At 56.8% G+C, this 27,722-nt stretch overlaps 2 protein-coding genes across 7 annotated transcripts; one reads left to right on the forward strand and one right to left on the reverse strand.

Moving 5' to 3' along the window:
* Nucleotides 1-9,956, forward strand: LZTS2 (leucine zipper tumor suppressor 2). Of its 6 annotated transcripts, none has more exons than XM_081157964.1 (5): nt 1-169; nt 5,438-5,887; nt 6,516-7,178; nt 7,683-7,940; nt 8,635-9,956. In XM_081157964.1, exons 2-5 carry the CDS (start codon nt 5,480-5,482, stop codon nt 9,316-9,318), a joined length of 2,013 nt encoding a protein of 670 aa, XP_081014090.1. In that variant the 5' UTR covers nt 1-169; nt 5,438-5,479; the 3' UTR covers nt 9,319-9,956. The 6 variants fall into 6 exon arrangements, with proteins under 6 accessions (XP_081014090.1, XP_081014089.1, XP_081014092.1 ...); XM_081157963.1 differs by having other exon boundaries at nt 32-169; nt 6,516-7,163; nt 8,635-9,955; XM_081157961.1 differs by lacking the exon at nt 1-169 and adding an exon at nt 2,822-2,940.
* PDZD7 (PDZ domain containing 7) lies at nt 9,805-26,753 on the reverse strand. The gene is given in 18 exon segments (XM_081157967.1): nt 9,805-10,992; nt 11,385-11,485; nt 11,804-12,487; nt 12,997-13,068; nt 13,225-13,316; nt 13,453-13,544; nt 16,501-16,676; nt 17,273-17,323; nt 17,634-17,673; nt 17,675-17,730; nt 18,837-19,034; nt 19,531-19,938; nt 20,332-20,392; nt 21,613-21,760; nt 22,028-22,204; nt 22,718-22,892; nt 23,217-23,357; nt 26,484-26,753. Coding segments are annotated over 18 exon segments (3,111 nt in total). The 5' UTR covers nt 26,707-26,753; the 3' UTR covers nt 9,805-10,776.
* Nucleotides 26,754-27,722: the final 969 nt, after the last annotated feature.

Below are 27,722 nucleotides of genomic sequence, written 5' to 3' on the forward strand. Positions count from 1 at the left end.
CTCCGCGGCCCCGCCCCGCTCCACCAGGCCGGACCCGGCGGGCGCCAGGAGCTCGGAGCCGGGATCGGGCTTGAGAGCTGACGGATCCGCGGCAAGGAGGTGCCCGCGCTGGAGCAGGAGCTGGGCAGGAGCTGGGCAGGAGCTGGAGCGGCGGCGCAGGTGGCACTGGGTGAGTGGTGGGGCCGCGAAGGTGTAGGAACTCGCGCCTCCCTTACATCCCGGCTCCGGAGTAAACTTTCCCATCTGGCGAAGCTGGGGGTTGGGATGAGGAGGGGGGGAGTCCCCACGCCGGAGCTCAGGCGAAGTGTCTGAACAGGAAACCGACACGGAAATTCACAAGGACGGGCCTACACCCGCGTGCACTCAGACCCACGCACGCACTTGGGACACACGAACACACGTGCACTCAGGAAAGGACGCGCCCAATGGGTTATTCTTGCTGTCCTTGGAGCAGCGCCCCTGGCCCGCGCTGACCCCAGCAGGCAAGGATCTCTGCTGTCGCACAAATGACCCGACTGAGAGAAAAGCGCGGACCCATCGGGGAAGGGGGCGGGCCGGGTGGGACACCTCCTGCGGCTCCTCCCCCTCCCAGGTGAAGACTGAGACGTAAACAGGCGCCGAGCACGTGATAGCTTCGCCGACAGGTGGGCTGTGCTTCCCCCCACCCCGGCATCAGGGCGAGGACGCCCCTCCCCAGTCCAGGTAGAGTTAACGGGGTCCCCAGCGGGGCTGTATTCTATTCTCCGCCTAGAGAGGTGATAAGACCTCCTCCAGAAATGGGAACACAACGCCCCCTGGAGTCCGGAGAGCGCAGGAGAACGGGAGACTGTGGCCTGGGGTGGGGTTACCTGGGCTCCTCGCCTTGCTTCCCGCTAGCATTCTCCTGGTGCCCTCATCCCTGAAGGTATCCGAAGGGGGGCGCTATTCTTGATGGCAGCGGAAAACAGCACCCCTTTTTCCCAGCCCCATACCTCCGGCCTGGGTGGCGGCTGCCTGAACACCCGTCGGTTCCTTTCCTACTAAGACCCCTCCTTGTAGAACTGGGAGCTCCTTCCCCCAGCATAGGAGCTGAAAACCCACTCACGCAAGAGTGGGAGTCCCCCTCCCCCAGAGAATGCAGGAGCATAACCTTCCCCTCAGTACCGTAGTGGGCCTATACTCCTCAGGTAGAGGGAGAACGACCCCCCCCCCCCATTAGGCAGGGGGCAGAGACCATCAGCCTGCCTCCCCGCCCCACCCCCCACCCCTACACACACGCTGAGCCCAGCTGCTGCTGGAGCTTCTGGGCATGCAGCCAGAAAGGGGAGGAGGCTCCTGGTGCCCCAGGAGGCTGGGATCAGGGCAAGGCCCGAGAAGGGGGTCTCTACTGGAGAGAAGGGGCTCCGTCTGTTCCTGTGAGGCTGAGGGTCTGGGGTGAGCCTGAGGGTGGCTCGGCTATGTTTCCCTTTCCAGGGAAAAAGAAAGAAAAACAACCCTTTCCATAGAGCTAAAAATAGAGCTGAGAGCCGGCCAGGGCTGTGGCCTGGAAGGGGAGGATGGGGGGAAAAATGCTCCTTCCTGGGGCAGAGGAGCTCTGGCAGGCCCGGCCCTGGTGGTGGGTGGAGGGGTGGGGGAGTTAGGGGGCAGGAGGCTGTCCTTGCCCAGAGGTGCTGGCATCAGCTGACCTGACCAGGTCACAGAGACCCCTACAGGAAAGTATGTGTGGTAGAACGTTTGAGAAATGTGTGTACGTGTAAGAAGTGACTGTGAATTAGACTGTCAATGTATGAAGGATGCTTGGGAGACTGTGTTTAAGATTGTGACTAGGTGCGAAGGACTGTGAGTTGTGAAAGCCTGTGCACAAGCAGCTATGTGACTCCCAGTGTGTCTCTGAGTCGGCCTGAAAGATTATGGAAAGAAGAAACATGGCATTGTTTAACACGAGATGAAGGAGGCTCTGATTTGTGGCTGTGTGAAAGAAGATGGGAAAGGTCGTGTGGGTGTTCTTTGCCAGAGGTTGAGAATATTCATGACCCCAAAAAGACAGTGGAATGTTGTCTGCTTTGAGGCTGGCGTGGGTTTGAATCTGCTCACCCCAGTTATTGTTGAAGGGCCACGGGCTGCCTCTCCGAGCAATGACCTCTCTCCTAGCAGATGACTCTTAGGGAGGGAAGGCAGGGGAGCACAGAGGCTCCCCTGGGCCAGGCCTGGGCTCAAGGTGAAGAGGGTACAGAGCCGTGGAGTCGGGTAGGGGACAGGCCGAGGTCTGGGGACGGGATTACTGGGTGTGTTTTCCGAAAGCGCCACTAGGCGGCGCCGCCTCCGCAAACCCAAGGGTGCCGCCTCTTAGCCGCTGGGGGTGGGGCAGGCACCGACCGAGCCTCGGTCCCAGGCTTGGGCTGGGGCGCAGGGTCCCGGCCGCTGTATAGAGTGGGTAGCAGATGACCCTCAGCCATCCCCTCTGGACTCCTCAGTCGGAGAGTGTGTCTGTGGGACGGGGGCAACGCCTGGACTAGAGGAGCGGAGGGGGCAGGGCGGCCGCGGCGGCGCCTGGCCCTTTGTGCTTGAACAATGACCAGCGCCGCTGGCCCCGGGGCCCGGGTTGGGACAGAGTGACCCACTGCCGCTGAGTCTTGAGCATATCGAGCCCCCAGATACACAGCCTGGGGGAGAGGGGTTCTGAACCCGCCCGTGCAGCCCCCGCGCGCGCCCCGCCGGCCACGCGTGACGCGGAGTGCTTGCGCGTGGCCGCGCCCCGGGGGCGGGGACGCCCCGGGACCCCTCCCCCGCGCTGCACCGCCCACTTAGGTCGGGCGGGGGCTGCCCCGCGGGGGGCGCCGCGGAGGCGGGGCCGGGTTGGGCCCGGCGGCTCCGAGTGGCCGCGCGCGGGCTGAAGCCGGGCGCCTCGCCGGTGGAGCGCGGGGGGCGGCCCGGGGCTGAGCATGGAGCAGAGCGGCGGAGGTGAGGGGGGCCGAGGCGGGGAGGCGACCTGGGGGCTCCCCCAACTTCTGGGCAGCGGAGGGCCAGCGAGGAGGGGGTATTTCACAGCGGCCCCCACTTTATGGAGGGGGGGGCGCTCTAAAGGGTGGAATGGGGGTTCCCGGCTTCCTGTCGCAGAATGGGAACTCGTGATCCCAGATGCGTACCCACTTGACTGGCCCTTGGAATTTAGTGAGGGGAGACTTTCCCCAACTCTTCAGTCCCCAAAACAGGTCTGTGGGCCTTCGGACCTTGGCCAGACCTCTCTTGGGCCGTGGCTGAACACGACCTTCATCTCCCCCCCCAGCCCACTAAGGTGGGTTGCTGTGCCAGAGGGGTCACTCAGGGAGTGGTGAGGATAGTGGGGGTTCCCCTTCCCACAGCCACAGACGCATTTCTCAAAATGGAGCCTCTACTTGCCCCTCCTTCTCTCTCAGGCTCCAAGAGCGGGAGCCTGGCTTGCCGGGCCTGGCTTTCCAGACGCCTGGCTCTGGCTCCAGCTCCCTGGGTGTCTAGTTTGTAGGGCCCAACTTTATGTCTCTTTTGGATTTAGGGGCCCCTGACTCCATGGAGGTCAGGGCCCTGGCCTCCCTGGGTCTGTCTACCTTGTCTACTGACACCCTGGGGCCTCTGGGTCTTTGTCTCTTGTCTTTTGGGTCCCTGTCTCAATCTGTCTCCTCCCCTCAATTTTCACTTTCTCTGTGCTCACTGAAGTGGAGAGTTGCAGACAGAGGTGCTAGCCCCCACTGCCCCCTAAGAAGCCCCTTCCCCACTGTTTTCTCCAGGCTGGGAGAGGGCAGAGGAGGGGGTATTCCATTAACTTTGCCCAGGGCTAGCACTTGTGTGGACAGTGCTCACCCCCACCCCCAGCTCCCAGTGCCTCCTGCCTCAGTCTGGACATCTTCCAGGGTCTCAGGGTCTTTTGACTTGAATGGGGATGTGGGGGTGGACTTAATGGAACACAAGCAAGAAAGAAGGGGAGCAGATCAGGCAAAGGAGTCAGATAATGTCTCTCCTCTCCCACACTCCAGTGAGTGACAAGAATCAACCTCCCACTCACCCAGTTTGCCCTGCCTGCATGCCACCCAGGCTCCTACCCTCTCACACACACACTCCTCTATACACACTCGTACACGTTCACTTTCCTGTTCACACACTTGTATAAAGTACATGTGAGTTTACATAAAAACTCAGGTATATATGAGTGGACATCTATCCAAACATATTCTCTCATGTAGTCACACTCATACACCATAAATTCACTTATTTCATGCATTTGTAACTTTCACATACTTTTTAAGTGACCCCCCCATTTACACGTATGTACTCCTGTAAGATATACCCATGTGAATTCACATTTATACTCATGTATATATAAATGTATCTATCTAACATGCCTATTCACATACACTCATTCATGTTGTTTTCACACACATTTTCATATACACAGTGCTCATTTTCATGCTGTGCAGTCACACACACACACAAAAGTAAAAGCACACACACTCCTCCTATGCAATTCTCTGTCCACTTCTTGGCCCCTGCTCTGCATGATGACTTCAGCAGATGCCTGAGTCCTGGTCTTCGTCCTTTCCTCAGGATGGAGGGAGTTCCGGGTGGAGACTTGCTGTCCCCTTCCAGGAAGGGGGAGGGCCTGGGGAGGTGGAGCTCTCTTCCCTGGGCTCCAGGGAAGTAAGATCTTGAAGCAGCTGCCAGAGGTGATGGCAGGGCTTCTACACTCATCCCCTTGGGATCACACTGAGGAACACCTAACGCTGGAAGGTTTCATAGAAGCTGGCAGTAAGGCTGTGTAGGTTCCTTTGGGCCCAACTGATTGGGTGTGGTGGGGCTAGGAGTTGTCATGGCAACAAGCATGAGCCTGCATGGAGTCAGGAGACCCCAGAGGCACCTGTGGGCTCCCTAAGAGCTCTGAGTTTCTTGTTTGGCCAGCTCCACCCCTGCCGCCTCTGTGTCTGGGAGAAACTGAGGCCCAGCTGGGGGAGGCTGGGCACTGCCTGGCCTTGGCTCTTTGTTCCCTAATTACCATCTGAGTTGCTGACTTTGTCCCTGAGGTTGCTTCTGCCCAAACTGCCCTCTAATGAGGCCACCTGTCCCAGGGGACCAAGGACCTGTGCTGGGAGCTGGTAGAGAAGAGTCCCTTCCTAACTTGAGTCCTGGCCTCTGTGGAGGATGCACTTTGGGGCTAGGCCCTGCAGAATCACCAAGCCTCCTGTCCCCTCATCATCCCTGCTCAGTAGACTCAGTCCTCTTCCCTGTTCATACCCAAGCTGAGCAGTGGTCTGGGGCCCAGAGAGAACCCAGGTTCATGCCAGTGCTTGGAGAGGGAGCCTTGGGGGCATCGGGGCTTGTTATCGATATCAGGGAGCTGTTTAACCTGAGATCAGGAGAGGGACTTGGGACCTTTTATAGGGAGGGGGCTCAAGGTGGAGCGACTCTGACACCACTACCCTGCTCACAGGTTCCCCTGGAGGCCCCCGGCCAGGCCAGAGCTTCTGCTGCCATGGCCATTGTGCAGACTCTGCCCGTGCCACTGGAGGCCACTCCTGAGGCCACTACGACCCCACAAGCTCCAGCCATGGGCAGTGTGAGCAGCCTCATCTCAGGCCGGCCCTGCCCGGGGGGGCCAGCTCCTTCCCGCCACCATGGCCCCCCTGGGCCCACCTTCTTCCGCCAGCAGGATGGACTATTGCGGGGTGGCTATGAAGCACAGGAGCCACTGTGCCCAGCTGTGCCCCCCAGGAAGACCGTTCCTGGCACCACCTTCACCTACATCAATGAGGACTTCCGGACAGAGTCACCCTCCAGCCCCAGCAGTGACATTGAGGATGCCCGAGAGCAGCGGGCACGTAACGCCCACCTCCGTGGCCCTCCGCCAAAACTCATTCCTGTCTCTGGAAAGCTGGAGAAGGTGAGGACCAGCCCTTCCTTTGGGGCCTGGGTGGAATCAGGAGTCCCCTGGAGAAGCTGGAGGAATTTGGAGTCTATTTAGAAGAAAGAGCGTGAGCTCCAGATTCACCAGACCTGAGTTCTAATCCCAGCTCTGCCTCATTCTGGCTATATTACCTCAAGGAAGTCACTTAGCTGTCCTGAGCCTGTTTCCATATCTGTGAAATGGAGGTGATAGGTCAGCTCTCGTAAGTTTGTTGGTGAAAATTAAGTAATGTATGTAAAGTGCTTAGCCTAGTGCCTGGCATATACTACATACTCAATAAACCTTAGCTACTTGAAAATGCTGTTGTTGTACAACAGCAGTGTGTTTGACTTTGAGGCGAGGCCTTTAACTCTGTTGAACCTCCATTTCCTCATCTGTAATGTGGGGATAGTGTTAATATTTTGCTCATATAGCTGTTGTAATGACTAGATATGAACTTTTTAAAGTACTTGACATAAAGCTGACACAAGGCTCTCAGTTAGTGGCAGCAATTGTTATTAATATATGGGGATGGGAGACCCCCAGATGGGAAGACAGGAAGTGTAATAAGGGCTTTGAAAGATTGAGTAGCTTATCTCCAGTGTCACATGGCACCTCATTTCAGAACATGGAAAAAATCCTGATCCGCCCAACAGCCTTCAAGCCAGTCCTGCCCAAACCTCGAGGGGCGCCATCTCTCCCCAGCTTCCTGGGTCCTCGGGCCACCGGACTGTCTGGGAGCCAGGGCAGCCTAACACAGCTGTTTGGAGGCCCTGCCTCCTCCTCCTCTTCCTCCTCCTCCTCAGCTGCTGACAAACCTTTGGCACTGAGTGGCTGGGCCAGTGGCTGCCCATCAGGGACGCTGTCTGACTCCGGCCGAAACTCACTGTCCAGCCTACCCACTTACAGCACTGGGGGTGCTGAGCCGGCCACCAACTCCCCGGGCGGGCACCTGCCCTCCCATGGCCCTGGGCGGGGGGCACTCCCGGGGCCAGCCCGAGGAGCCCCTACTGGGCCCTCCCACTCAGACAGTGGCCGATCTTCCTCCAGCAAGAGCACAGGCTCCCTGGGGGGCCGCATGGCTGGAGGCCTCTTGGGCAGTGGTCCCCGGGCCTCCCCTGACAGCAGCTCCTGTGGGGAGCGCTCCTCACCACCACCCCCACCCCCTCCACCCCCTTCGGACGAGGCCCTGCTGCACTGTGCCCTGGAAGGGAAGCTCCGTGACCGTGAAGCAGAGCTGCAGCAGCTGCGGGACAGTCTGGACGAGAGTGAGGTGACCATGTGCCAGGTGTGGTCAGTGGCGATAATGGGGGTGGCATGGAAGGACATCCAGAGGTGCTGGGAATCTAAGGAGCGTTTCTGTTTGTTCCAGGGTGGGGGCAAGTGGCGGGTGGTTGCACTTGTGACCCCGTTCCCACCCAGCTGTCTGGCTTAACTGTAGAGTGGTGAGGATTCAAACCCAGCACTACCATTTACTTATTTGTGCTAAGCCTCAGTTTCCTCATCTATAAATGGGGATATTTTTGTCCCTTTAGAGTTATGAGGATTAAGGCAAAGGGTGTGAAGTGTTTAGAATAATGCCCAGCACCTAGGAAATGCTACATAAGGACTTGTTGTTATTGTTTGTATTATCATAAAAGTAGTTGTTACTCTTGTCATTATTACCATTGTTTAGTGGAATCTAGCTGCCCAAAGACCCCAGTGGGCTACCAGAGCAGTCGGTGATTGGGGGCAGCTAGGGCTCGTGGTTTGGGGGAGTGGCCAGGACCCAGGTCTACCTTTTCACCCACAGGTGTACGAGGATCGGCAGCGGCACTGGCAGCGGGAGCGGGAGGCCCTGCGAGAGGATGGTGCAGCCCAGGCCCAGCGGGCCCAGCGAGCCCAGCAGCTGCTGCAGCTGCAGGTGTTCCAGCTGCAGCAGGAGAAGCGGCAGCTGCAGGATGACTTTGCACAGCTGCTGCAGGAACGTGAACAGCTAGAGCGGCGCTGCGCAACCTTCGAGCGAGAGCAGCGGGAGCTCGGACCACGACTTGAGGAGACCAAGTGGGAGGTGGGTCAGACCAGGAAGGAAAGGAGCAGGGTCCTACAGGAACAACCCCTAGAAAGAGAGGCTCAGGAACACTCCATGAGCCTGCCACCTCCAGAGGGCCTCTCTTTTTTCACCTCTGTGAGATGAGGATCCCCCTCTGACCTCCCTTTCTGGGAGGGGGCCTCCTTGTGCCATGTTTGGTGTCCTCATTAGTGTGGTCTAGTCCCATAGCTGGTGGCATTTCCACACACTGCCTTCTAGCCAGTAATAAGAATGTAGTGCTTGCTATGCACCAGGCGCAATTCTAAGCATGTTGTTTAGACTATATGTCATCTCATCTTCATTAATACGCCTACTCTATTTTAGAGATGCAGAAACTGAGGCCCAGAGAGGCTGGAGCCCAAAGTTATACCCAGTCTGTGTCAGAGTTGAGATTTGAACCAAGGCAATCTGACTTCTTTGTCTATGCTTTTAACCTAAGTGGTTTAAAGATACCACTTTGAAAGGAAAAAATCTGGGTCTGTATTCCAGTTTAGCCACTGACTAACTGTATGACCTTGCACGTCACTAGGCTTGCCTCAGTGTCTTCATCTGTAAAATGGTAAGGGCCAAACCTCCTCTCCAACAAATGTCCAGCATGTTGTCAGGGCCTGACCACCCCCCCCCCCCAGGAGAACCCTTCTCACCATCCTTCCTGACTCCCTCCCACCACCAGGTGTGCCAGAAGTCGGGCGAGATCTCTCTGCTGAAGCAGCAACTGAAGGAGTCTCAGGCAGAGCTGGTGCAGAAGGGCAGTGAGCTGGTAGCCCTGCGGGTGGCCCTGCGGGAGGCACGGGCAGCACTGCGGGTCAGTGAGGGCTGGGCACGGGGTCTCCAGGAGGCAGCTCGCGCACGGGAGCTGGAGCTGGAGGCCTGTTCCCAGGAGCTGCAGCGGCACCGCCAGGAGGCTGAGCGCCTGCGGGAGAAAGCTGGGCAGTTGGACACTGAGGCAGCTGGACTCCGGGAACCCCCTGTGCCACCTGCCACTGCTGACCCATTCCTCCTGGCAGAGAGTGATGAAGCCAAGGCACAGCGTGTGGCAGCTGGGGTTGGGGGAAGCCTACGGGCCCAGGTGGAGCGGCTACGGGCCGAGCTACAGCAGGAACGGCGGCGGGGCGAAGAGCAGAGGGACAACTTTGAGGGGGAACGGCTGGCCTGGCAGGCAGAGAAGGAGCAGGTGATCCGCTACCAGAAGCAGCTGCAGCACAACTACATCCAGATGTACCGGCGGAACCGGCAGCTGGAGCAGGAGCTGCAGCAGCTCAGCCTGGAGCTGGAGGCCCGGGAACTCGCCGACCTGGGCCTGGCTGAGCCAGCCCCCTGCATCTGTCTGGAGGAGATCACTGCCACCGAAATCTAGGGCCGTTGGTGTCCCAGCTCTGCAGGGAGCTCTACTGAAAGGGAACAGTTGCCTCAAGTCCACTGAGGGCCCTAGAGCCACTCGTCCCCTGGGATCCAGGCCTCTGGGCCCTTCCCAAGAACCCAGGGCTGCCCTATGACTTGGATGAGCAAGATCAGACCCCTTGGAGGTCCCTGTGTTTACTGTCACCAAGAGGCTCCTATTCACTCTACCTGTTTCACTCCCCACCTGTTGCCAGTGCCACTCTGCCAACCCCATTCACCCTAGACACTCACCAGCTCAACCAGCCAGGGGGCTGGGGAGAGGAAGGAGCTCCCTCATCTCTACATTCTCCCTCACTCCAAAGCCAGAGAGAGCCAGACAGCGCCAGCTGCTCCAGATGTGCCTGCCCCACCCTGCCCATGTTGGGGGACAGGGCTGGGACTGGGGCCTGATCCCCTGCAGCCTCTCACTTGTGGTGAGGGGCCTATAGTCAGACCAAAGGAAGAATTCTGAAATGTCTTGTTTATTTGTGTTTGTGACCAAGTGGCCCCTCCCTACACCCTGGTTTATGGCCTCGTTTTCACTTGTATATTTTTCACACTGTAAATTTCTTGTACAAACCCAAAGAAAAAAATTAAAAACTTTTTTGATTTTTAAAAAAGGGTGAGAGTGCTAACTAAAGATTATGGGAACTTGTTTGACCCTCCCCCACCCCCTCTTTACTTGCTAGCTATCCCCCTACCCCTCATGGAGGTCTTAGGGGGAGAAAGGGAGATGGGGAAAGGACAAATCCAGTAGTAGAAAGTCTAAGGCTAGCAGACCACAACATGAAATGGTCTTGGGGTTTGAGAAACTAGAAAAGACTTCCATCCTGTCCCTTGCACAGAACACTGCTTGGGGCTGGGAGGTGGAGGCAATGACTGCTTGAGGGCTGTATCTGAGAGTATATGCCCCTCAGTGCTTGGGACAATCAAAAGGGGCATCATGAGAAGGTGCCCATCAATTCCAAGCTCCAGACTAAATTTCTTGACCCCCTTCCTGTCATTGGAGGTTAGGAGCAGTGAGTGGGTGACACAGGCTGCCCAGTAGCACCTTGTCCTTGACACCAAGTTTGTCTGGAAAGGGCAGAGCCTTAGTGATAACTAGGGAGGGAAGAAAGGGAAATCTGAGCCACCAGTGGAGCTTTGGGAGTAGGCAAGGCAAGCAGGAGTGGGAGGTTCCTAAGTCAGAAGGTTAGTAGGCAAGGTCTGGGAGAGAGCAGGAGGATTCTGGGGTCAGTGGGAGGATCTGAGGTCAGTGGGAAGAGCCATGGGATAGGTAGGGAGAGTCTGGAGTTAGAATCTGGAGTCTGGAAGGTTGGAGGGGGCACTGAGCTGGGGATCAGCTGGAGGAGCCTGGGATCAGTGGGAGGGGTCTGGGTTTTGTTGGGAAGGGCATTGTGAGGTTCTGGCAGCCAGTGGGAGTACCACCAAGGGGTCAGCGGGCAGGGGAATGATCAGCAGGAAGGAGCTGATCACTGAGGGCTGATGAGTCATAGGGTAAGGGTGGTGGGTCAGGCCAGGGGACCCTGACCACAAGCTCCATGGGCTCCCGAGCTTTGTTTCGATAAGCCCTGCGGATGGTATCCACTGCTCGCTGGTGGGTCACCTGCTCCAGGCTCTCTCCATCCACTGCCACAAGCTCAAAGCCAGCCTAGGATGGGAGTGGGAGAATCACAGCCCTCCCTCATCAGGTGACCCCCTACCCCAGCATCCAACCCCTCACCTCCACCAGCTAGGGCATTCCTCTCCATCTGGGTGGAGGGGATGGACAATGGGACTTTTGTGCCTGGAGCTGTTGGGGGCTGGGTGGGGCAAAGACAATGGCCCTTTGTCCCTTGGGGCAAGGGGTGGAACAGGATGGGCCACCCTCAGGCCCAGGCCAGCATGAGGGGACAGATTTTTTCCTTGGCCAGCTCATCCTGCAGGCCTGACCCCTCTCCTCCCACGACCTGGTCTAAACATGCCTGGCTGGCAGATGAGCATATACCAGCCTGCCTCAGCCAGAATCAGCTGAGGGAGTGGGCCTGGGTGCCCTTCACCCACCTGCAGGGCCCCACTGAGGAAGGCAGCCCCCCCAGGGAAGATCTTTTCTATCTTCACCATGGGCTGCACCTTGGACTCAATGCCCCCTGAGATGCTGATGCCTAGTGAGAGTGAGAAACACAGAGTGGGAATGTGCCATACTCCTAAAACCCAGAGCTCCAGGGTAGACCCAGCACCCCTCCCCAAATCCAGGACCCCCAACTTTTCCCAAACTCCAATTCTGTTACTAGTCAATCCTCAACTCACTACAAAATCCTCCAGATCCCAAAGCCCCCAAATCTAGACACCCCTCCAACTATACCCCAATACTCAGATTCTTTTCCTAGGATCAGGCCCCCTAGTCACATCCCAAAACCAAATCCACCAACCTTACCCAAACCCAAGAGCCCCCTGCCAGGCCCAGTCCCACCCAGACTCACCCAAAGACTGTTTCATCTTGGATAGCATGACTGTCCTCAGCTCCCCACTAGGGGCCTTCGTGGCTGCCTGCTCGGCTGTCCTGCCAGTTCCGTTCTCCAGGGGCCCTTGAGTGCCCCCTGCCTTAGCTACCTGCCCATCCAGAGGTCGTGGCAGAGGGGGCCTGGATTTTCGAGGCTTGTGGTAGCGCCCATTGGCCATGCTGGGGGTGAGAATGGGCGCCGGGGATGGGGAACGCCTGCGTCCAGGGGACTTGCCTCGGCCACGGCTGCGGCTGCGGCTGCGGCTGCGGCTGGGGCTGCGGCTGCAGCTCTGGGCTGGGCCCTGGCTCTGGCTCTGGCCCTGGCCCTGGCCCTGGCCCTGGTTCTGGCTATGGCTATGGCTATGGCTATGGCTATGGCTCTGGCGAGGGTCTTCTCGGGTCAGGGCTTCTGTCAGCAGCCAGTTAGGCCTCGGGGGCCGGGGAGCAACAGGGGGCGGCTGGGGAGGGGGTGTGCAGGTGCTTCGGCGTGGGGCAAAGGCATCTACTGGCACGTCTTGGAGAGGGGGGATCCCTTTATGAGAGTGGCGTGGGGCAGAGGCACCCAGGGAGACCTGGAGGTCCCCCAGCCGCTCCCTCAGCTCCCCCTCATCTTCCTCCTCAGAGAAGCCATTCGCAGGCAGCAGGTAGAAGCCTCCACGGCTGTCTGGGGAAGAGAGCCAAGGTCAGGCTGCCCCTCCTCACCAGCCCAGACCACCTTGCCAGACCCCAGTCCTTGCCTTTGTTCCTGTAGGGCCTAGGAGACCAAGGCCTGGGTTTGCTCAGGCCCCACAGTAGCATTCCCTGCAGTGAGGGACACTGCCCATGTTCCATTGTAATAGTATTTTAATACTTTCTATTGTAATAGTTTTTTAAAATGGGTCTAAGAAAAAATATGACTCACACACCAAACTGGTAATTTCTTGGAGGTTATTGCATAGAATGAGACTAGAGTTTAAAAGTGAGTTGGTTTAAAACCAATTATTAGGTAAGTAATAGTGGTGAGCAGATGTAACAGAAATGGTTCTGGCGGATGAGGGCTTTCCTTCAGGGAACCACAAATACCTCTGAAACCACAACAGCCTACAGTCATGGGGGCAGGGACCAAAGGCCTGTTCTCCCTTCCCCAGTTCCCATGGGTGTGCCCCATCCCTGGGCTCTGGGACTCTGACTGACCAGGCACAGGGGTGATGAGGTGACGCTTGGGTGGTGTGTCTTGCCGGGCTGGTCGCAAAGCAGGTGGCCGTACTGGTTGGAGAGAAGAAATCAGTGGCAGGGACGGGCTGACAGGCTCCCTGATGGGCACAGCTGGAAGGAAGGACTCTGCCCCCTTTCCACCAGGATATGCCACCCCATACCCACCTGGGGTTCAGGATCCACAAGTCCTGCCCCCCAGCTGCTGACCTGCCCGGCTCTTGAGGGCCTCAAAAGCCTCCAGCTCCACTGGCATCACCATGCTGTCGAACCGGCCCAGGTCTGTGGGGGCCACCACACTCCTGGGGGAGGGCAAGATGGGGGTGAGCATGGGTTCAGTTCTAGAGGGGCGGGGGGCAGGGGCTTTGGTCCTGGGAAGGTTGGGGGAGGTATCAGGGGTCCCCTTGCTGCAATCCCTTCCTACAACCCCCTCCCCACCTGATGTCCCGCAGCAGCAGCAGCTTTGCCGGCTTGTCCAGAATGGCCAGCAAGGGCCTCACCAGGTCTTCCACGCCGCCCTCATGAACGTACTGCGGAGAGAGGCGCCACAGGTCAGAGAGCAGCAGAGACTTCAGAGCTGGGAGAGGGGCAATGCCGGGGCATTTCAGGGGCGCCCTCATGTTTAAGAAAGGCTCTCCCCATCCCCAGGCTGTCCACAGGATGTCTCATCTTGATGACTAGGTGGAAGCCTGCAACAATAGTAACAAACTTGTACTAGCGATGACAGCTTTGGGACAGGCACCTTTTTAAGCCTTTTACAAATGTCTCTTATTTAGCAGCCACCCCGAGAGATGACAGTATTTGTTCCTAGTTTGCAGATGAAGAACTGAGGCTCAGAGAAAAGGACTTTGCCAAGGCCACACAGATAAGGAAATACGCAGAGGGACTGAAACCTGAGAGGTCCGGCTCTTGCCTATTCTGTACCGGAAAAGGATGTGCAGCGAGTGGACTCTCCTCCCCACCCCCACCTTCTGAGCAGAAGGAAAGAATATGATGGAACACTAGGCTTTGGGCCTGGCCGGCTCATCATTTGTCTGCACACAGACCTACAAATTAGGCTTTGTTCAGGGCTGGAATAAGGACCTTGGGGACCGGGTGGCCCTACAGAAAGCTTCTCCAGTCAGTGCTCAGGGTGGTGGAGGCCCTTCTGCCTGGCACTGCCCGGATGCCACCAGCCACACCCCACCTACGCACACAAACTGGCAAACTGAACCCTGGGAGCCACCCTAATGGACACATACCGCCCCCTAGTGGTGAAAGGGAGACCCGTACTGATTCAGGGACACAAACACAGAGCATCCTGTGTATGAGAAACAGCATGCCCTGGTGGTCAGAGTGAGACATTCATAAATACCTGGAAATAAAGAAAAGATAAACATATGTGTGCGGTCCTAAACCACACACAAAGTTATAGGGACTCACACATACACATATCGACAATATACCCCCAGATAGTCACAGATGTGCACATACTTCAAGTTCACAAACCTGCATTCAGCACCCACTAAGTGCCAGGCTGTGCACTGGAGGGTGGCAGTGGGGCACAATAATGAAGACCCTGTTCTGGATCTTCAAGAACTACGTCTAGTTGGAATGAGGGGCAGAATGAGTCATGCGAGCCCAGTGAACTAGAAACCACCGACAGAGGGAGTCTCAAGAGTGGGTGGGAAGATCAGAGTTGGCTTCATGGAAGCAGTGGAATTTACACTGACTCTTAAGGATAAATTCAGGGATCGGCATGAAAGTTGGGAGAAAAGTATTCCAAGGATGATATGAAATAACAGGTAGATAGAAGTTTAACTTGATCGTGGGTTACATAAAGGACCTCCATGTAGCCTGCGCAGGTTGAAACTACAGTGTGAGTAGCACCCGTAGAGCTGTGCAGTTCATATATAACCTCTGTGCTGACCAGGGGAAGGCGATGTGGTGATGTGGTGACTATGGGGGAGCTGAGGTTAGTGGGTGGGGAGTCAAATCAGGGAGGGCTTTGAGGGTGAGAACAAGGAACTTGTACTCCATTCTGTCAAAGAGATTACAAGGGGGATTGGGATGCAATGTGATCAGAGAGATGGTTATAATGCCTGGCCTGGTGGCTGTGAAGGGGTGGCTGAGACGAGGAGAGAGGAGTTCAGGGCCACACGTCAGAATCACTAGGGAAGCTTTACTAATCTTTCAGGCCACCCCAGAGGGTCTGATCTCTTGTTGTGGGTAGGGTTTGGGTCAGGTTTGGTAGTATTCCGAGCTCCTCAGATGCTGTGGGGACACAGAGGCATCCTCGCTTGGGTGGTGTGGGAGGAGCTGAAGGATGAGGGGGTGGGGAAAGGAGCGAATAGAGAAACAGACACAGATCCCCACCTAGTGGCCACAGCCCAAAGTTGCAGGCCCACAGAGGCTAGTACACACAGCCAGCCCCACTTAGCGCTGAGAAATGAAGGCGACACTTAGCTGTCCCCAACATGCACCCCATCACAGGAACCCTGATGTAAACCAGGCCTTGGTAAAGGGATGCATCAATTACCATGTCTCAGTCTCCAGGTGACACATACATGCCTTAGCCAGACACATGCAAATTCACACAGATAGAATCATACAGCTAAGTTGACACAAACCCAGGTACCCCACAAACAGACAAATGCACACATCACACAGACATACAACACAGCCCCACCCTGACCAAGGTGAGGGAGTGGGGGTATCCACAAACAATTTCCTGAGGCTCCTCAGATTGCCTTGCACACAGGCTTGCGTGTACACTGATGCAGATTCATCACAGGGAATCCATCACAGAAACCTGAAGGTTCTTGAGACAGCGGGAAACCCTAAATACTAGAGAGGCCTTCCAATCCTCCTAGAGGCAGTGACCTGTGCCTCCTGTAGTCTCCCCAACATTCAGGCTACAAAGACTCCCTCAAGTCTAACCTCTACACCACCCTGGGCCTTCTGGTCTGTTTTAAGTGGAAGGGAAGAGAGAACAACAGTGTAGGTGTTGGGGAGGTTTGGGCTGCATCTGTGTGGGGGGGCAAGGGATTACTTACCTGTGCCAGGCCTGTTGGCTGACCCAGGAACAGAAAGAGGCATGAGGATGGGCTGGGGTTTAGAGGAGAACGGAGGCAGGGGACTGCAAGGACTCATGTCCCCCAACTCATCACCTGTCTGACTCTTCTCTCCTCAGCTTAAATGTCACCCCCTCAGGGAGGCCCTCCCGGACCACATCTAATTTGTGCCTCAGGTTATTTTCTTGTGTTTTTTTCCTTCACAACATTTCATATGATTATCATTATGGGTGTTTAGGTTCTAGTTATGGTCTAGCTCCCCTTTCTGGTTGTGAGCTCAGTATGTATGTGTCTCTGTGTGCGTGTGATGGGGTGACTTCTGCTTTTAATGACCACCGGCCTTACAGTGTTGAGCCCAGATACTGGTCAGCAGATGGTAGCCTGAATGAATGAAGAGCTGGGTGCTGGGGCTGGGGGCAGGCTGGAGGCTCACCCGGGAGCAGTGGCGGGTGACGGCCAGCACCTCATCGTCTGTCAGCAGCCGCCGGGCCAGGTCCTGAATAAGTGGCCGCCGGCTCTCCCAGGCCTGTACCTGCTCATCCACATTGGGCAGCTGGCTGGAGGGGCTCCCAGACCTGGCAGAGAGCAGGGCCCGGCCCCTCTCTCGGTCTGCAGAGTAGAGGCAAAGGGGTATGATGAAGGCGCCTGGAGCCATCAGAGGAGGAGGTAGGGGCTTCCCTAAATGGTGTGTCAGACCTCAGGACAGGCTGGCTGAGAGGCCCAAGTGCCCCTGACAGAGTCCTGGCTTAGCCCAGACGCTCCCCATCACTGTCTCCCATAGTGACCTACCCACCAGTGGAGCTCCACCCAAGGTCCCTCAGCCCCCCAACACAGACCCCTATGTCAGTGTGTTCCTTAATGGAGTCTTGGCCTAGTGGCCCCTGGGTCTCCTGAACGTACATTGTCATGTTAGTCTGGACCCCATTGGAGTTCTCACAAGGCTTCCTCATATCCCCCAAATCTGTCTTTGGGAGTCCCAACTCAAGCTCCCCAGTCCTCACAAATGTACCCCAGTATCTGTCTGGAACCCTATCTTTCCTAGACTATTTCTTTTAGCTGCCCCCAATATGCACCTCCCTATCTGCCTGATTCCCATCCTTGATCTCAACTGAGTTTAGCCCAAAATCCCTTAGCTGCACCAACATGCACCCCCCATCAGCAGCTCTGCTGTAAACCAGGCCTCGGTAAAGAGATACATGAATTACCTCGTTTTAGTCTCCAGGTAACAAACTTCTGCACAGGTCCCACTCCCCCTGCTAAGAAGAAAAAGGCTCAGCAGCAGGCCCAGGCCCCAAATGGGGGTTGGGGGGCTCAGAACTGGCTGGATCAGTGGTTGGAATGGAGAGTTCAGGCTGGAAGGTGGTGGGACGGGGAGGCAAGAGGCCAGGCCATGAGGGTCTTGAAGGCCATGCTCAGGCTAATGACTTCGTTCATAGGCAATGGTGAGCCAGTGAAGGTTTTGGATCAAGAGGGGGTGCAGTATGAGCTCTGCTTATAGAGATTCATTTGGAAGCAAACGTATGGAGGCAAGAACCCTAGGGGTTCTTGGGGGGGGGGGGCACTTACCTTCAGGGGAAAAAGAGAAAAAGGACAGCCTTTGAAGGAAAGAGAGGAGTGGCCTGAGAGGTGGGAGGAGCACCAGGAGAGAGCAGGGCCCCAGGGGCTGTGGAAAGAGAGATGAGTTGAGGAAGGGGGGTTGCCCTGCCCTTATTTGAAGGGATTGTCTCTCCCATGGGACTGTTACTTGAGGCCCCAGGGAGGGGCAGGGCCCAGCTCCTCACCGTCTGGTTGTTTTTGCCTACCCAACGTCCAACACTCCCTCCTGGAACAGCACTCTGATTTCACCTGGGGACTCCCATTATAGTGCTAGTCCCCCAGGGTGGGCACATGACCCTGGCTGGTTGATGAAAGCCTCTCCCCCACATCACAGTGATTTGTTGGGCATGTGGTCCCAGCTGGGCCAATGAGAGAGTCTGGGACTTCAGCTGGGACTCCAAGGGGAAGCCACAGTGGCCAACTTAGCTGAAGTGGGCAAAGCCTGCATGATAATGAAGCCAGCCTGGGGAGAGGGAACCACAAGATGAGAGGGGCAGAGGTCTGATGAGACTGTTTGCACCTTTAGACCCAGCTTAAATTGGTAGCTGAGCCAAGAGGTGCTTTTTAAAGTTACTTTGAGTTGAGTTTCTGTCACAGGCAACCCCAAGATTCAACTCATCCACTCTTGGTCCAGCCTCTGAACCTCACCTGGGAGATGAGAGGCCCTCTGTGAGGGGCCTCAGGAAGCCCCTGACATGAGTGCAGCCTGCCTAGCCCTTCGTCTGGACCCTGATCTAGAAATGGCCTTGTTCAAGGATGGTTCTAGGGCTGGGTAGGGCCTGTGGAGCTCTGGCCAGGGTAGGTAATGCCAAATATTCTAGGAAAAGAGGACCCTTTCCTCCCCTCAGCACCAAGAGCACAGGGATCAGATTCAAACTCCTCCACTTCCTTCTGTGTTGTGACTCTATCAGTTTTCCCGTCTGTAAAATGGGGAGATGCGGCAGTATCACGATGACCACTACGTTTTCTGGGCACCTTCTGTGTGGGAGACAGTGTCCTAAGTGATGAACATACACTAATCCACTTATTCTAAAGATATAGGTATTATTACTCCGATTTTACTCAGGAGGAGACGCTCACAGGGCGGAGTGGTGACTCACAGCTAGTAAGAGGCAGTGTGGGGCTGGATGCCAGAGTGGACTTTTCCTCCCATCTGACCAGCCCAGCACTCACCTTTCTCCATGTCCAGGCGTGGACGGGGCTTGGCCGGGCTCCCTCTCTCCAGCGTCCAGGCCTCTCTGCGCCCGTCCCCCGCCAGCCGCCCCTGCCGCCCTCCCTTGAAGAAGAGGTTCATCAGTGTCTTGGAGCGCTGCAGGGCCCCCTTCTCCCCGGAGGACCCCGACTTCTCCTTCTTCCGCTGTTGCTTCTCCTCTGCAGACACGAGGGAGCACCCGGGGAGCTGGAGGGGTGGGCAGAAGGGAAGGACCAGGGGCAGGGGTGTGGGGAGGGGCAGAGAGAAGGGAGGGTAGGGGGACAGACAGGGTCTGCAGCCATGTGGGGAGGTGGGGATGGGGGGTCTTCCTCCAATTTTTCACCCCTCCTTCACCTACAGCTACAGCTATGCGAGGGATCCATGAGGGCTGGAGTGTGTGTGTGTGTGTGTATGTGTGTGTGTGTGCACGCCCGCGGGGTCTGGGGGCTCCAGGCTGGAGGGGAATGGTTAGGGCTCTTTTGGGCCCAGAACTGACTGGAGCTGGGTCTGGGTCTGGGTGTGTTCTGGGCCTAAGGCTGGGTCAAGGCCTGGGGCAAAGGGAGGTTTGGGGCCCAGGACAGGGTTTAAGGGAGGGTTTGGGGCCCAGGACAGGGTTTAAGGGAGGGTTTGGACCAGGGTCTTTAAGAGAGCATCAGCCACCCATCCCCCACGTACCCCACAAGGTCAGGTGGCTCTGGGAGCGTGTGATGGGGGGCCGGGGTCGGCTGAGGGCTAGCAGCAGAGCAGTCTTGGGGGACTCAGAGAGAGCAGAGCCAAGGCGACGGGCGGGCGAGGGTCCATCAGAGCGAATGGCTGTGTCCCTGAGGATGACTGTGGGCCGCACGCTGCACCAGGTCTCCAAGCGGCCCCCCATGTCTGGGTCCGTCTGCATGGCTGTGTCTGCTCGCCCCCAGCCTGGGCCACGGCTGCTGGGTTCCTCAGGCCCCAGGCAGACATCCATGCGGTCAGAGGGCAGGGAGCCAGAGCCCTCAGCCGAGCTGTAGGGGGCACTGGAGGCGTATGAGGAGACACTGGAGCTGCTCTCAGAGGCGTGGGACAGCTGCTGCAGCACCCCATTGCTCACTGCAGGCAGTGGGGAAGCAAGGGAGTGTTGGGGGTCTGTTCAGGTAGCATCAGAGCCTTGCCAGGCTTGCAGAGCACCCCTGGGCTTGGGGAGCATCTGGTAGCAGCCAAGGTTGGAAGCACGGGATCTGAGGATCTGGCTGCTCAGCATCCTGCCAGCAGGATGAGATCTTGGGGAAGTCACTTCTCCTCCATCCATCCCCTTGGGACTCTAGACCCAAAGAGAGGCTGCAACAGAACCTGCAGCTTCTCAGAAGAGAGCCCGAAGCAGCTCTGGGCAGTGTGAAAATCCCAATAAGATCTTAGTCCCCCTGCCCACTTATTCTTCAGAGATTCTGGCTCACCCTTGGGCCTCAGCCCTTTCCATTCAACCTTGGGGGCCTAAGCACTTACGTCGGTCCAGCCAACAGTACTCAGAAACCATCTCCTTGTAGGCAGGGTACCGGCCAGTCTCCTGGGGAGGGCATGGTGGGCAGAGGAGGCATGGGGAGGGGGTCGGAAGGGAGAGTGAGAATGGGGAGTGATGGGACAGGAGTAAACTTCTCAACCTATCATCTCCTTCATCATGCTGTAGTCACAAGAGCCACTTTACTTCTGAACATACCAAGTTTCTCTACACCTCAGGGCCTCTGCACTTGCTGTTCCTCCTGATTGGATTCTCTTCCTTCAGCTCATCTTGTGGCTAGCTCCTTCTCCCTCTTCTGGTGTCACCTCCTCAGAGAGGCCTGCTCCGAGCCTCCCTGACTAAAAGGGTAGTCCTAAATTACCTCATCCCATCTCTGTTAATTTCCTTATAGCATTTGTCACAATCTGCATGTATCTAGTCTATTTCTCTGTCTCCCCCAGTAGCAGAGACCTTGTCTTGTTCACTGTTGTAGCCTCAATACCTTACATAGTGGCTATCATATAGCAGGTACTTAAAAATATTGAATGAATGAATGAATGAATGAATGAATGAATGAATGAATGAGGGTGGAGTGGGGGTAAGGAGGGGTGTTGGGGATAATTTGAAAGGAAGGAAATGGAGGAATGGAATCTGGGAGAGGTGGAAAATAGAGGCGGTGGTGGCGGGGAATGGTGGAGGAGGCACTGAATGGTGAAAGGCTTGGAGACGCATGAGACGAGTGGAGCAGGGGCCAGGATGAGACACCAGGGAGAGTGAGGCACCACATCCTCCAGGAGCCAGAGTGAGAAGGACCTGATCCTCAGGCAAGTGTGAGGCCCACATGAATAATGGATCCAGCCAACTCCCCTGAAACCCAATCTCTGGCCCCAGCCCAGCCCTTCTTGCCCTGTACCCTGAGGATGCCCACCACTTACATCCTACCCAAAGCCACAGCTACCATCCCACCCTTCTGAGAGCAACATTTTTTTCCCTTTAATCATAGGTCTCCACTGCTCATACAAAGGAGCACTGCCCTAGACCTGTGGGGATCAGGCCTAGAACCAGGCCCTGCTACTGACCAACTGAGAAATTGACTGTGGTTCCTCGGTTACTTTGCCTCTCTGAGCCCTACTCGCTTCTTCTGCAAAATGAGGACGCCGCCTGCCCTACTCCTCACGTGGCTGTGAAAAAGTCCAATTGCAGAGCAATGGGCATAATTAAGTGCTAGAGTGCTCTAGGAAGTCTTTCCTACAGCCTTGCCTCTCCCCGACTCCCACAGTGCTGCCCACCTTGATAGTCATCATGATGTGTGTTTGGCCCTTCAGCACCTCCACGGCCTGGCTGTGGCTGATGTCGTCAAACCTGACACCATTGGCAGCCAGGACCTGGTCTCCCACCTTGATGCCGTTCTCCTCGGCCAGCCCACCATGGTCCACTCTAGGGTCAGACAGGCAGCAGTTTGGTGGGCTCCCTGGCCTGCCCTCTCTCACCCCATTCCAGACTCTCTTCACTTGGTCACAGGGATGACCCCAAACTCCTTGACCCTCCTCCTGGTGACCCCCGCACCCCTTTGCAGATCCCACCCCTGACATAAGTCCTCATTTGAACATGTAGTTGGCCAGGCCTCACTTGCTAACCCATCCCCAGGGCCCAGCCCAGGGCCCATTCCCTACCCTACCATTTCATTCCCTGCCCAGCCCTCACTTGGACACGTAGATGCCCAGGCCAAACTCCTTGCCCCCACGGATATTGAAGCCCAGGCAGAAGTCGTCCGAGGTCGTGTAGAGGTGAACGATGCGCCGCACACCGTCCTCTGAGCTGCTCTCAGATGGCGTTGAGCTGCATTTCTCCACTACCAGCCGCCGATTCAGCACATCCACCCTGGGGCAGCAGCAAGGAGCCTTGGCCTGGGCCCCCATCTGCCACGACCCACCCCTCCTCCCAGCAGCCCCCACAACTGCATGGGAAAAGGGGGGTTGCCTTTGGGGGACTTCCCAGGTCTAAGATGCTCAGTGGGACATAGATGAGTCAAATCCAGGAAACCATCCTAATTTCCTCTTTTCATGGAGCAACTGTAACAGCCCAGTCCCATCTCGAATCCTCATAGGCCCGTGAGGAAGAGGCTGTTACTACCTTAAACTCACAGCAGCAGCAGCAGCGTGGGGGGCAGGGCTGCTGGGGTCTGGGATAGCAGAGCTTTGGGAGGAGGGCTGGAGGAGAGACGTGGCCTTTTCTCATTTCAGGGTTGGGCCTTAGGATCCCTGCATTCCAGCCCCAGGGGCCGGGAGAAGCAGAAGCCACACCAGCCAGGACCGTGCAGATCCCTGTGCCCTCAGCCTCCCCTGCCACGGCTTTGGGTGGGGGTGCCGGGGCAGGCAGGGCGGGCCTTCTCACCATGTGGTCTTCTCCTTGGAGAATTTGATGCCCGGCACACGGCCCATGCGCCTCACCATCATGTGCAGGCGGCTGCTGCCTGTCAGGACCTTCACGGCGCTGCCCATGGTGGTGCTCTCCAGGCTCAGCCCGTTCACCTCGGTGATCTTGTCCCCCACACACAGGCCAGCCCGCTCTGCACCAGGGAGACAGGTGGCTGGTGTGGGCCACTTGGGAGAAGTCCTCCAGTGTGAGGCTGAGCCCCCATCAGACCAGGCTCCCTGGGGTAAAACTTCTTCCCTGAGATTGGGGTCCCCAGGTAGGGTCTGTGTGACCCATGTCAGACTATGGACCTGTCCACTAGCCCACTCTGCCCTGGGAGGGGGCTCCATCTCCCCATCAGATCAGACCCTCCAAAGCTGAGGGCCTTTCCTCCCATCCCTGACAATAGCACCTCTGTACCCCACTGAGGTGGGGTCACATGCATCCCCAGGACCTCACCCCCGGGGACCCCGCTCACCTGCACTGCTCCCCTCCTCCACCTTGCTGACGAAGATGCCTAGGCCATGCTCAGAGCCGCCCCGCACACTGAACCCCAGCCTCCCTGCTGGACTCTTCTCCACTCGGACCGCATGGATGATGTCACTCTCATCACTGTTGGCTGTGGGGATGGGGACATAGGCATGACTCCCATGCCTATTCTGAGCACAGGGGACCCCTGGGTTCCCCAATTTGGGGCCTGCATAAGCTGGGTTCCTGGGCATAGGCATCCGGGGTCCTAAATGAAGGAGGGACAGCCAATTTCTGAGTTTCCTTTGGGTGATTTTGAGACTATGGGCTAGAGAGGGGACAGAAGCAGACAGGACAGGACTCCATGTGGGAAGACTGGTCTCTTTCCCTTATAATATAGGTAGGGGTGTGTGTGTGTGTGTGTGTGTGTGTGTGTAATGCTTAGTAAGCTTCCCATGCCCACAGGCCTGGGATAGGCCAAATACTTAAAATCTTGGTACTCTGAGGGTAGAGGGATAGAAAAGAGGTTTAAGAATCCATTCTATTGGGCACAGCTGAGGGAGTCTGGGTTCTTCAGCTTGCAGTAGAAATGAGTATGTTGGCTCTATCTTCAAATAGTTGAATGGCTGTTCTGTGAAAGGTATTAGGTGTTTCTGACTGTGCAACCCAGAGGGCAGAACAAAGCCCACATAGTGAAATTCGATGGAGGCCCACTGAGCAAGTGAAAACTTAATAAAACTTTCAGCTGTCAGACATGGAATGAGATTTCCAGGAGGAGAGTGAGTTCCTCAGTTTTGGAGGCATACAAGCTGACACTTGGTAAATCCCTATCTAGGATGTTGTGGAAGGATCCCTGAGGCACCTTCTATCTCTTAGACTCTGTGATTCTGGAAGTAAGGGCTCTAAGAGCTACCTGACTATATGAAGAGAGAAATGCAAAGCAATGCCATGTTGCAGTATGTGCCCAGTGACCAGAGTGGTCCTCTCCATCAGTGCTGGGGAAAGTCAGAGGAAGAGGGTCCCTAGGGGATGGAGCTGTCAGGGAAGGATTCTTGGAGGACTAAGATGGGTGATCTGGATGGGTGGAAGGGAAAAGGAAAACACTGATGAAGGGATGGAGTGAGCAAAGGCTCAGAGGTGGGTCCTTGAGGAGGCCTTTTGTTGTAGAAAAGTGAGAAGACTGGAGGGTAAATTGACTCCCAGGTGAGAAGGTGAGATTTCTTCTTGGGTAAGGCTTACTCCAGAAGAAATCAATCTGTCTCTCCCTCTCAGTCTCTCTCAGTCTCTCTCTCAGTCTCTCTCTCTCTCTCTCTCTCTCTCTCTCTCTCTCTCTCTCTCTCTCACACACACACACACACACACACACACACACACGCACTTCTGTTTTATGTAAGAGAAACCAGGTTACAGTGCATGACCAGGGCAGCTCAGGAAGAAATCCCCAATGGCAGCCTGTGGGCAGGGATGTTGCAGTACAGAGACGTGGAGATCCTGGGCTTCCTAGCTGATTCTATCTGCACAGGTTTTGGGAACCTTCATCCCAGCCAAGGAGCCTTTTGCTCTTCCATCCTCCAACCCCATTCCTCCTCAGTCCATCCCTGGGGACTCCCTAGGTCCCTGAGCCAGGGGGATGCCAGATCTGGGGGGTTAAGCCTAAGAGCTTGGGGCATCTCAAAATGGAATCTTCTCTCCCTCCACTGCCCTAGCCCAGGCTCTGACCCCTCCCTCCAGGTGCTACACAGCCTCCTCACTTTCCCTCCGCTTCTGATCTTCTCTCCTTTAATTCATTTTCTACACAGTGGCCAGAGTCAGATTTTATAATAGCTCATGCCTTTCCCCTGAGTAAAAACTTCAATGTCTGCCCCTGCTTCTAGAAGGAACCCCACATTCCTCCTATGCCCAATAAGGCCTTTCCTGGGTTTTCCTCTGCCCACCACTCTTCCCTCACTGCTGGCCTCCCTCTTGGGCCTGCCCGACCTTTGGCCACACTGACCTTCTTCCTGTTTCTCTCATGGGCCAGTCCTTTCAGTGTTCCCTCTGCCTGGGATACTCTTACCCAGACCTTCATACAGCCAGCTCCCATTCCTCAGGCCCTCCTGACTCAGACACCACTTTCTCAGAGAAGCCTTCCTGGACTGCACTACCTAAGAAAGTCCCTTCCCTCCTCCCAGGTAGTCTGGTGGGGGAAAGCCTGATCCCTGAGTAGCATGCTCCACCCTGGGCCCAGAGGAGCAGAGATGCCCAGATGGGGCAGGGGGGAGGAGCAGGGTCTGAAAAGCCCAGTCTAGGATTCAGCCAGGGCGCTCTGCTGGCTGACAGACAGGAGGGGAGCTAGAGATATTTATCTGGTCCTGTCTACAGAAAGCCCAGCCCAGGGGGGCCCCACTTCCCTGCTGCCATTCAAGGTCCTGCTTTGCTCATCTGCTCTTGTTGCCTCACACCTGTCACCACAGCCAAGCTGTCTCTTAAGTGCCTGCCCCATGCTCCCACTTCCATCCTTTGTCTGTGATACCTGCACCCATCACTAGCTGTCCTCATTGCTGTCTCTAACCCTGCTACACTGTAAATTTCTGAAAGTGAAGATTGAGCCCTATCTCTCTCTAAGTTCCCTGCAGAACCTAAGGAGGGCTGGTACAGAATTGGTGTGCAACGAAATGCCATTGAGCATCTCCATAAGCTGAGGTCATCCCCTCCTTCGGGGCCCAGCCCTGGGGCTCCTTCCCTGACCCCCACCTTCCTTTTCTCCCCACTCTTCTACAGATGCTATCCTTTCTTTATGTCCTTCCTTTTGTATGCGAGGCTTTCATTCTGTCTGCCTGCCGGGCACTGGTTCCTCACAGCTCAACACAGAGCTGGCCACACAATAGGCCGGTTGATGGAGGATGTCGTCTATCCCGCACGTGCCCCAGAGGCATACACAAATGGGGGTGGACAAAGGTAGAGTCCATGAAATGGAGGGGCCGATTCAACACCCCGCCTTGCTCACTTGGGGACTAGCATATCACACACGCACTCACCCACGCACATAACTTTCCCTGTCGCCATGCCCTATTTCCCACCTCTGACCTCTCTACCATCCTGGAGCCCTAAAGGATTGGCCTGAAGGTGAAAAGAAAATAGGTGAGGAAGAGCATATGGCTTTCCAGAAGCCCCATCCTTAAGATTCCCATCCCTTGGGTTCCCCCACCAGTGCTGGCCCTGCCTCCTTCTACTTAGTGCCATATGTCCTCTCCCCCCCACCCCCTGCTCCCAGCCTGGGGCTGGGCCCCGCCCCCACCTTCGATGGGGGAGTTGATGAGGATGACACGGCCCATGGGCGATGAGGCTCGGATTCCGCGGGGGGGCCCATTCAGCAGCCGCTGTTGCTTCCTCAGCAGGTATCGCGTTGCGGAGCCTGAGTCGCTGCCCAGGTGGCCTCGGGAGGAGAGGGAGCTCAGAGAGCCAGAGCTTAGGTCTCCAAGGCCCAGTGGGTCGAAACCCACTGAGAAACCGTGCGCCATGGCGGCTAGGTTACAGGTCCAGAAGGAAGCTGCTAGCCCTCGAGAGGAGGGCCCTGCGTGCTCCGGGCTCCATGAGCCTTCTGGGCAGGACTGGGGTCCCAGGGAACCGGAGCCCCTCTCTTCCGCTGCCTCTCTGGAGTGTGCACTAGGCCTGCGCAGGAAGAGGGGGGATTGGAGGAGGGGTGTGAATGCTGCTCCCCAGGATTTCCACTCCTCCCCCTGGTTTGAAGATCCTGCCTGCCTTCCCATACCTTAGGCCCCTCCCCCTTCCCACCCTTGGTCAGAGAACTGCCTAGTCCAGCCACCACCGTGAATTTCTGGAGCTATTCACGGGGAGGAACCTCTCGTTCATCCCTCATTCCTGCTCTCAGCTGAGTCATCTACTCGGTCCTCAGCCCTCACTGGAGGTTGAGAGGGTGGAGAGGATGGGATTATTGCAGGCCCTGGGGCTTCAAGCTGTGTGAGAGAAATCGGAGCCAGGACAGTTCCTTGCACACCTCTCCTGTGTATGTGAGTAAGGGACAGCCAGCATTGGGTGCTCAGGCCTCAAGGGCACGCCTTCAGGACCTGGGACAGCTGCAGCCAAAGACTGCAGATTTCCAGGCCCCCAGAGACCCCCGAGGCCCTAGGCTGCTGTCCCCTCTGTCCCCCACCCTCTCCCGTCTAAAGAGGTTGCGTGACGCTCTTCCAAGTGGAGGACCTGCTGTCAAGAGCCCCACAACATCCCGCGCAAACCCGGGGCCAAATCCCCCAGAGCAGATCGCAGCACCCCACCCCCGGCTCGGTTCTCGCTGCCCCCCCATCTCTCGGTCTCGGCCCCTGGCCCCCCTCACCTGCTCGTGTGTGCGGCGGCCGCCGGCCTCGCCCGCCCGCGGGCGTGAGCGACTGCACCTGCAGGCGACCCCGCCCACGCCTCTCCGAGGCTGCAGGAGCCGGGCTGGCCTGAGCGCTGCCGAGCTCCCATTGGCTGAGGGGGCCGCCAGTCACTCCCTCCCATCGCCTCTCTTAGGCACCCA

Source organism: Miniopterus schreibersii (genome assembly GCF_964146895.1).
Source record: "Miniopterus schreibersii genome assembly, chromosome: 14".
In the NCBI taxonomy this organism is placed as follows: domain Eukaryota; kingdom Metazoa; phylum Chordata; class Mammalia; order Chiroptera; family Miniopteridae; genus Miniopterus; species Miniopterus schreibersii.